The sequence below is a fragment of the Vidua chalybeata genome, chromosome 25 (genome assembly GCF_026979565.1).
Source record: "Vidua chalybeata isolate OUT-0048 chromosome 25, bVidCha1 merged haplotype, whole genome shotgun sequence".
In the NCBI taxonomy this organism is placed as follows: Eukaryota; Metazoa; Chordata; class Aves; order Passeriformes; family Viduidae; genus Vidua; species Vidua chalybeata.
In genome coordinates this window covers 3,985,703-3,995,347 of record NC_071554.1, presented here as the reverse complement: position 1 = coordinate 3,995,347, position 9,645 = coordinate 3,985,703, and the positions used below count along the sequence as shown (strand labels likewise).

Here is a 9,645-nt window from a genome sequence, read left to right as displayed (position 1 = left end):
GCTGGCTGATGGAGTTCTAGCACGATTTTTGTTGCTGTTGCTGCCCTTTAACCTGGGCTGGGCTCTGGTGCTGTGCTGAGTCTTGGAGGGTGAGTGAGCAGCTCCAGCCCAGAGGTTCCCAGCTGAGCCTGTCCTCCAGCAGCAGCAGCTCAAGCTGGGCTTTCTGCAGAGCTGTTTCCAGGGATTAACTGCAAAAGGTTTCTGTACAAGGGGCCCCCAGGCTCCTCTTTCAGTCAGCCTCCAGAGCCTCACGTTTTTAGCCAAAAAAGGAAATGACCCAGCTGCACGTAGCACTGAAACATCTGGATTTTATCCCTGTCATGAATGGGTCATGGCTGTACATGGCCCAGTGCCTGATTTACAGGAGGGGGAGGGTGATGTCATGCACAAACATCCCCCGAGACTCTGGATTGTGGGTCTGAAACAGTCATGGAAATTCTATTAAGCACAAGGAGCAGTGTGAGGGGGGTCAGGCCAGGGCTGTTGTGCTGGGAGTGGGGAAGCTGCTGAGGACATGGGGCAGCACTGCAGGGGTAGAAAGAGACCCTGGCATTGACGAAATCTGCCCAAGCTGTGTCCTCCTGCACCACTGTGGATCAGGGACAGCGTTTGCAGCCCCAATGGGCAGAGCCAGGTTCAAGCCACTGCCTGGGGAGTCCTGTGCAGGGCCAGGAGTTGGACTTTGATGATCCTCATGGGTCCCTTCCAGTTCAGGATATTCTGTGATTCTCTGCATTTCAGCTCCCAGTCCCTGAAATGAAATGGCATCTCTTTGGCCAACTTTCTCCCACCTCCTCCCATGTGCGCTGCCATCTGTGGGCTGAGAAGGAGGGTGGTCATGCAAGGGCTGGTCTTGTCCTACCTCCATCCTCCTGATGCCAGCAGCCCAAAATAAGGAGGCCATGTGGCTGGATGGGACATTGCTGGATTTCAACTCCTTACCTTTCCAGAGATGAAGTTTCATGCAAAGAGAAATAGACGAACACTAAGTTCAGAATCATAGCCCTGTTTTTATTTTTAGGCAGGCATTCATGAAGAAAAGTGATGTACTTTGGGGCAGCCTATAATGCAAGGGAGTAATTAAAGACAGTATTCTCACCTGCAGCATCATCCTCTCCTCACTGAAGGATCATCTTTGTCTGCCATTAATTAAGACTTTTTTTTTCTTGCTTTTGGCTTAGGGTAATTTATTGTGCATGGCAGAAAAATACGAATAATTTATTCATATACAGTGAGTCAAAATGTAATTACAGCTTTGCATTTGTCAGTGTTGGGGCACGGCACCCTTGGATTTAGGGTGGATCTGAAGAAGGCAGTTGAAACCCAAATGGGGTGTTTGTGGGAGGACTCGCACCGCGATCGTGTGGCTGAAAGCAAAGTCTGCGCTGCCGGCTACCGAGGCACCGGCCGCGGGGAGCTGCGGGCAGTCAGCACGGCCCGGCCCGGCTCGGCACCGCGCAACGCTGCTGCGGCCGGGCAACCCCGAGAAGCCTCCAGGCTGCGGCAGCCCTAAATCCAAACCGGCACCTCGGGCCACTCAGTGCCAAGCACGGCGCTCGGACACCGGCCCTGCCGCTCGGGCACCGCGCTCGGACACGGCCCTGCCGCTCGGACACCGCGCTCGGACACCGCTGTCGGACACGGCCCCGCGCTGAGGGGCACGGCCGGGCCGCAGCCGCCTCCTGCCGGCCGCCCCGGGGCACCGCGCAGCGCCCCGGAACCGGAACCTTCCCGCACACACACCGGGGCCTTCCGGCGGCAGTGGAAGCCGTGCGCGGGATGGAGACGATCCTGGAGCAGCAGCGGCGGTACCATGAGGAGCGGGAGCGGCTCATGGACGTGATGGTGAAGGAGATGCTCACCAAGAAGTCCACGGTGCGCCCGGGGCCTTGGGGGTGCGGAAGGCGCCCGCCGGGCCCGCGCTCACCGCTCTGCTCTCCACGCAGCTCCGCGACCAGATCAACTCGGACCACCGCACCCGGGCCATGCAGGACGTGAGTGCTCCGGGGGCGGGAGCGGGGACGGGGTGGGGGCCGGGGCCGGGCTCCCCGGAGCGAGCGGGGCCTGGCCCGGTAACGGGCTCGGCGGCGCTCGGGCCTCTCCTTTGTTCCGCAGAGGTACATGGAAGTGAGCGGCAACCTGCGGGACCTGTACGACGACAAGGACGGGTGAGTGTGCCCGGGGCCCTTGTGTGCCTGAGCGTGTCGTGCTGCTTGAAGTCAGTGTGAATGTCTAAAGAGTAACACGTGAATGGAGATGTGGCGACTAAATGCAGGGCAGGACGCGAGTGTACACGGGAAGCATCCGTGTAGGATGGACAGGTTTTGTTGTGTTATGTCGTGGGGAGGCCCTGGCTGCTACGGGGGTTTGTCAGGGGCTGCAGCCTGTGCAGGGGAATGTGGCCACGAGCCCTTGAGCCCGGTGGGCTGGGAGGTCCCTATGACTCGAAGGTTTGCAATCAGACACTGCAGCACAGCCCTGGACTAAGGCTGTGTCAGTGTGGCCCTTCCCTTCCCTTCCCTTCCCTTCCCTTCCCTTCCCTTCCCTTCCCTTCCCTTCCCTTCAATCTGTTGCTGTCCATGAACTCACAGCCTGCGTAAGGAAGAACTCAGTGCCATTTCCGGGCCAAATGAATTTGCAGAGTTTTACAACAGACTGAAGCAAATTAAGGAATTTCACCGGAAGCACCCAAATGAGGTGAGTAGTTACCTGGTCCTTAGAAAGAGGTGTGCTGTGCTCTGTTGGGTCTCATCCCTACAAGAAACAGAGCTTTTGTTTCCCCAGTTTTATTGCATTAACACACAAGTACTGAGAACACTCAGCACAGATGCTCAGGGCCAGGCAGCATGTGAGGGAGCAGTGCAGGACACTCACCCTGTTCCCTGCTAGAACAGGGATGTTCAGCTGAGCTGGGATCAGATCTCACTTTTCTCGTGCTGCCTAAAACCACACTTTTGCCTTTGTGCAGAAAGAAAGGTGACAAAGTTTGAGTCTCTTTTCTGTTTGCAGTTTCATTATTTGCCACCTTGCATGATTCTATATTAATTATTCTGGGATAGGAGCTGAATTACTGTGTGCCTTGTATCTGCCCATGCAGATCTGTGTTCCTATGTCAGTGGAGTTTGAGGAGCTGCTGAAGGCCAGAGACAACCCGAGTGAAGAAGCTCAGAGTAAGTTTGTCGTTTGCTCTAGCTCTGGCATTATTTAATAGGTTGTTTAATCTGGTTTGCATGTTTCAGGGCCTCACCTCCCTTTTACTAAATGACTTCTGAAAATTCTCCTGTCATCTAAATGCTTCTGAACTGCAGTCCCTGGAATGCTTCCCAGTGAGGCTGCTGTTCCTGGGGAATGTTCTGGTGCTTGCACAGAGCAGCAGTTGGGGCTGCTCAATGAGTATCAGAGACATTGTAGCACCTTCCTTAAGGATAAATGACTTCACAGCTGATCCTTTTCCAGTTCAAAACCAGTTGTATAATAAGTAGGGAATATTAAGCTCATAATAAAGCTTTTCATGATCTTTCCTACAGATCTGGTGGAGTTCACAGATGAGGAAGGGTATGGCCGATACTTGGATTTGCATGATTGTTACCTCAAGTACATTAACCTGAAATCATCAGAGGTGAGTGGCTGCTGTGTGTGGGCCCAGGGATATCCAGGCCCTACACAGGCTGGGGCTTCTCTTTTCTGGGAACTGGATGTTAATTTGGCCATGTATGAACTCTGACTCAGACTTTCTGTTCTTAGAAATTGGATTATATCACTTACTTATCCACATTTGACCAACTCTTCGATATTCCCAAGGAGAGAAAAAATGCAGAATATAAGAGGTGAGCCTGTTTGCCTGCCTGCTTCCTTTATGGTGAGAAGGAAATTGCTTCTGAAGTGTCCAGCTGCAGAGATTATAATTAACAGCCAAACTTAACTCACATAAATTGGGTCCCTGAGCTCAGTCATGTGTCTGAGCCCCAGTCAAACTTGCAGTACAGCAGAGATGTGGAGAGCCACATTCAGCTCAGAGGAAGAGCTTTAATGTACCCTTGGAACTGCTGTGTCAAAAAAATCCTGTGTGGAAAACTGGCCAGACCTTGGTCACGTCCCTCTGCAGCACTGAAGGGTAGTGGCTGTCCAAAGATGTGTTTAGAGGGTGATAGTGAATTACCTGTACTCATGATTCCCCTGCCAGGTATCTGGAAATGCTCCTTGAGTACCTGCAGGATTACACAGACCGAGTGAAACCATTACTGGACCAGAATGAACTTTTTGGGAAAATTCAGACGGAGTTTGAGAAGAAGTGGGAGAACGGCACATTCCCGGGCTGGCCGGTGAGCAGCCTGAGCCTGGGTGATGTTCCTGTGTTTGGGAGGGGTTTGTGTGAGTCATTTGTGTAAAGTCATTGCTGGGGGTGACCATGACAGTGAGGGCTGCCGCTCTGTGTCACCAGGGTGCAGGGTGATACCGACCTGAATTTAAAACCCAGCATAACTGGTTTAAAATGAGCTTTATTTCAGGTTGGCTTATTTTGCATCTTTACTACTGCTCCGTTTTCAGTTTAGTAAGAGGATTTTTCTCTGTGAAATGAACTGCTTTTCTTGAGATTAAAATGTTCTGTGGCCAGAAGTGTTATAGTATGCCATGCAGCTCTTGTATGTGGTTTGTTTTGGCAGAAAGAGACCAGCAGTGCCCTCACCCATGCTGGTGCCCACCTGGACCTCTCAGCCTTCTCCTCCTGGGAGGTACGTTTCCAGTGCTCTGCACTTACTGCCACATTTTGAGCAGGTGGAAGTTCAGTCATTTGGGTTTTTTGTGTAGTTTTAGTGCTGTGTTTTTGTCCCTGGCTCTGTGCTTTCTGGGTAAAACTTTGATGGTGCTGATGATGTAATTTCTTCCATTGGGGGATGTAACTTGAAAGACCTGGTTAGATTTGTTACATTTCTCATTTTCCTGGGAGCAGGGCTACACTGTTGGCAGTCCTTTCTTAAATATTGTTCATCAGGGTTTTTTCTTCATTAATAAGCTAAAGTGGGCTATATCTATATTGTATATGTTGAACAGCTTGTCTCTTACAGTGGTTTATTTAATTAAACAGGAATTGGCCTCCCTGGGACTGGACAGGTTAAAATCAGCTTTGCTGGCTCTGGGGCTGAAGTGTGGCGGGTAAGGTGCAATTTTGTAGACTTCCCTTCAGTTTCTGAGGTGTTCCTGTATCACATTTCTTTCTGGGATACTTGTGTGGTTATCTCTGTTGTACTAAAATTACCTTAGAGATGTTTGAAAGATAAAACATTAAGAACCAAACAGTGGGATCTGCTGCTCTGAACTGTCCTGTACAGGAATCTCTGGTACTCTGGACTTTGACTTGAAGAATGAAGGCAAAGATAAAAAGGAATCTCATGGTTTCCTAAAAGCTACATATAGATTTTTATTGCATGAATTCAGATAGTTCTCAGGAAATGTAAAACTGCAGTCTAGACGAATCCCTTCCCTGCTTCTCTGCAGGACTCTGGAGGAGCGTGCTCAGAGGCTTTTTAGCACTAAAGGCAAATCCCTGGAAGCACTTGATCCTTCCTTGTTTGCTAAGAATCCAAAGACAAAAGGAAGCAAAAGGTGAGTTCTTAGAGGTCATTCTGAGGCTGGCAGTGGTCTCTCCTCTTGGATGAGGAGTGTTCTTTAATCACCACTCCTGTGTAGTTAGGACAGAGATTCTGGAGTATTAGAAGCTTTTCATGTTGGACCAAATAGTGCTGAACCAAATGGAAAGTACCAGAGCTGAACTTGTGTGTTTAATGAAGATACCTCATCTATTTCAGAGACACTGAAAGAAATAAAGATCTTGCCTTCCTTGAAGCTCAGATTTATGAGTATGTGGAAGTTCTTGGGGTAAGGATTTTATTTTGTTTTTAAGCTTTTTATTTCAGAGCTGTCTAGTGACTGGAATGTTGTCCTTATCTTTACACAGTGCTTTCAAGGACAGCATCGCATCAGTGTGCTGCACCACATCTGTTTTGTGCATAAGTCATACAGTACTGCAAACCTTTACTTGATCTGCCTTGCTCCTTGCCTTCAGTTTTGGGGGGCTGTGTTCAGGGGGATGGCTGCTGCTGTAGTAACATTGGAAGTGCTGATAGGTGATACAAGGTTTCATTCTTTGCTAGTAGGAAATGTCAGGGTAGTAAAAACTGAAACTGTTTGGCTCAGTAAGGTGGGAGTTCTCTGCTTCACACTGGTCTTCTGTTTCCTCCCTCTGTACACTGAGGACGTTTTTTTCTACAAGAGTTAGGCCTGACTTTTTGCTGTCATGGTGTGTGGACAATCCCTTCCTTTCCCTCCCTCCAGGAACAAAGACACCTCACCCACGAGAACGTGCAGCGCAAGCAGGCGCGGACAGGGGAGGAGAGAGAGGAGGAGGAGGAAGAGCAGATCAGTGAGAGCGAGAGTGAAGATGAAGAAAATGAAATAATTTATAATCCTAAAAATCTCCCTCTTGGCTGGGATGGGAAGGTATCTGAGACTATCAGGCCTGGAGAAGTGGGACAGGTCACTAACTCCATGCTGCTTCTCTGTTTGAGTTTCTTTGCCTTGACCTAATCCTCTTGTCTCCTTGCTCCAGCCCATCCCATACTGGTTGTATAAACTCCATGGTCTGAACATCAACTACAACTGTGAGATTTGTGGTAACTACACCTACCGAGGGCCCAAGGCGTTCCAGAGGCACTTTGCAGTAAGTGACACTTACTGCAGGAGCAGCCCTGCTGCATTCATTCACTCATTTTAATGAGTCACTGCTGAGTCCCTGGGGTCCCTGAGCAGCATTCTTGCCATGTGGGTCTGAGCTTTTGCTGTAGGGCTATGCAACAGGACCCAGAGATCATGTTAGGCAAACAGAGATCGCTTTTGCTACCATCCCTGCCCATTTGAACACCTATTGCAGTGCTCACTTCTGATGGGTGCAGTGTGGCTTTTGTTGGCTGGTGTGGTATTACTGTCTGCAGGACAAGAAAATAATGTTTTTATAGAGGACTGGTATATTTGTACTGTGACAGTAGGTTTTGCACCCTGTTCAGATGTTAATGTCTTATGCTGTTCCCTCTCACACTGATCTCATCTCTTTCCCCCAGGAGTGGAGACATGCCCACGGAATGCGGTGCCTGGGCATTCCCAACACAGCACACTTTGCCAATGTCACACAGATTGAGGATGCAGTCTCGTGTAAGTAGTGATGGCAGAACAGGGAACATGTTAAAGAACACCACCTTTTCTGAAGGAGTGCCTTTGGACCTTGGTCTCATGTCCCATCCTGAACACTCCGTTTAAAGCCTTGTTTGCTGCAGTTTGGTGCCTTTCAGTAAGCACACGGTGGAATGATAACTTTGTAATGGATGTAAGATACATTCCTGGATTTAAAAGGGAGGGAAAAAAGCTCATGTGTGTATTTTACTGGATTAAAAACCAGCATGTCAAGGGAAGTGGCATAGATCCTGTTTAACTTTGTGTTTACAGTGTGGGCAAAGCTGAAACAGCAGAAGGCTTCAGAGAGGTGGCAGCCCGATACAGAGGTGAGCAGTGAAAGGCATTCAGTGTCTCCCCTCCTGTGTCCCTGGGAACCCCTTGTTCCTGGTGTGAGCAGTGTCCTCACTTACACTGGTGCCTCTTCATAAACTTCTGGTCCAAAGCCATTTTTCAAGGGTGCAGGGCAAAAGTGGGAAGTAAAATCTATAGTACAACCTGTAATGACTCTGGCCCTGGCTGAGCTCTTCTCCCAGGACCTGCTGGCAGATCCACTGCCTGCCTTCCTGCACGGAAATTCTGGCAGGGTGCTCATGTTCAGTGGCTGTTCTTGGAGCTAACATTTGAGTTCTGTCTCTAAACTGTGGTTCTGTTCCAGGAGGAATATGAGGATTCCAGTGGGAACGTGGTGAATAAAAAGACCTACGAAGACCTGAAGCGCCAAGGGCTGCTGTAGCTGTCCCCAGGTGAAGGATCCCACATCTGTAGAGGGAGTGGATCTGGCAGCAGCTTTGACTTCTTCATTGTCTGGATTTTGTATGTGCATGAATATAGATTTCAAGAATACTTTATAGAGTCACTTTCTAGTAAGCCACTTAGACTTGTGACATTGTTTTATATTAAAAAAATACCTTGAAAAATAAAGTCCTTGTAATTTAGGAAGTGCTGAGAGAATTGTCTTCTTTTGTATGCTGGAGGGAAGAGTTTTGATGACTGTGTTTAAAATTATTTTTACACAGCTGTCAGAAACAATTCCTTCTCTCATTTCCACTCTGCTGGAAATGTTTATGATGAGGGTTGACTCTGAAGCACATGGACACTGTGCTGACAGGTACTGGTCCTGTTTCTAGATCTTGGTGTGAACTTGTGGTTTTCTTTAAAAAACAAGCTCACCTGGCTTACAGAACTGTTTTTACCTTGTGTCTGTCTCCCTAGGGAGCTTTGGCCATTTTTTTTCCAGAGAACTACCAATTTAACTTCAGGTTTGCCTCTGGGGTGATTTCTGTGGCACTGCTTTTGGCTTGAATAACCTGGTAGGTGTCTGTGTGCACATCCATCTGTGGTGCAGGAGGATGGGGATGGGAACAGAGACTGTTTACAGGTGCCTGTTGTTGCTTCAGGAGCATCCTTGGCCCCTGGTATCACACTTGGAGATGTCTGTACATACCCCATGGATTCATGAAGCCTCAAGAATTGCAGCTCCACTGTGCAGAGGCCACTCACATCACATATGGCAGTGGCAGTTGTTGTGTCCCTCAGTCCCCTGAGTGCAGAGGTGGCTTGTGTGACATGTCTAGCCTCTCAAGCCCTTTCTCCACTGCTGTACTGGGCCGTTTGTGTCTCTGCTGCTGTGGAGCTGCATGTGACACTTCCCCGGGGGCTGGCTGGCAGGGGTGGGGCTGGGCTGTGGGGCAGTGCCACAGCAGCTGCTCAGAGGTGTTCCAGCGCTGGCAGTGACTGCAGGTGTGCTGGGGCTTCAGGAACAGGCAGACAGGTGAGTCAATTCTGTGGGCTCTTTCCCTGCCTGGGGGGAAAATTATTCTGGGATGAGGCCATGTCAGGAAGGTGGTTCCTCTGCCCTGGGGCTGGGCTGGCCTGTCACTGTGCTCAGCAAGGATGTCCAGAGCTGTTCTGAGTGGTGCCTGGGTTGCTTTGCAGGGTGAGGTGCCAGCTGGCTCTGTCTTTCTGTCACTCTGAGGGAATGCCCTTGGAGGTCTCTGAATGAGCTTCAGCCCCTCCAGATCCTGGGGGAATGGTGACTCAGCCTAAATCATAAAACAGGAGGGGGGTATTACCATTCTCCTTGGAGAACTTGGCTTTGGAACCTGTTTGGACTCACATCTCCACCATTTCCTTAGCAAAACAGGTAAACATTTGGAATGCAAATAGAGGATGGAGAGCCAGGTCACATCTTCACTTGCAGCAGCAAACTGCTGCATGGTGGCACTTTTCTCTGTGTCACCCTGACCCCTGCTCGTGTCAGCTGCCTGCAGGGCTGTTCTGCGTTGTGAGCTCCAGGGAGGGTTGTTGCCACACCAACAGCACACACAGCTCCCCAGGGCTCCTGATCCCTGTCAGCAACCACGGCAGCCTCGGTGGATTTGGGGAGTCTGTCATGAAGGGGTGCCTGGTTGTCCCAGG

The 9,645-nt window shown here is 49.8% G+C and overlaps 1 protein-coding gene across 1 annotated transcript; it reads left to right on the top strand.

Moving 5' to 3' along the window:
* The first annotated feature begins 1,345 nt into the window (after positions 1-1,345).
* On the top strand, positions 1,346-8,166 carry SF3A3 (splicing factor 3a subunit 3). The gene is made up of 17 exons (XM_053964753.1): positions 1,346-1,875; positions 1,947-1,994; positions 2,116-2,168; positions 2,592-2,697; positions 3,098-3,170; positions 3,528-3,619; positions 3,745-3,827; positions 4,184-4,322; positions 4,665-4,733; positions 5,087-5,154; positions 5,497-5,604; positions 5,808-5,877; positions 6,334-6,498; positions 6,608-6,718; positions 7,116-7,206; positions 7,498-7,553; positions 7,883-8,166. The coding sequence occupies exons 1-17, from the start codon at positions 1,780-1,782 to the stop codon at positions 7,958-7,960; spliced, it is 1,506 nt and encodes a 501-aa protein (XP_053820728.1). The 5' UTR covers positions 1,346-1,779; the 3' UTR covers positions 7,961-8,166.
* The last annotated feature ends 1,479 nt before the right edge of the window (positions 8,167-9,645 follow it).

Coding starts and splice junctions, on each gene's coding strand:
- SF3A3 (XM_053964753.1), top strand. CDS start 1,780: ATGGAGACGATCCTGGAGCAGCAGCGGCGGTACCATGAGGAGCGGGAG. Junction 4,734..5,086: donor CAGCCTTCTCCTCCTGGGAG/GTACGTTTCCAG, acceptor TTAATTAAACAG/GAATTGGCCTCCCTGGGACT. Junction 5,155..5,496: donor CTGGGGCTGAAGTGTGGCGG/GTAAGGTGCAAT, acceptor GCTTCTCTGCAG/GACTCTGGAGGAGCGTGCTC.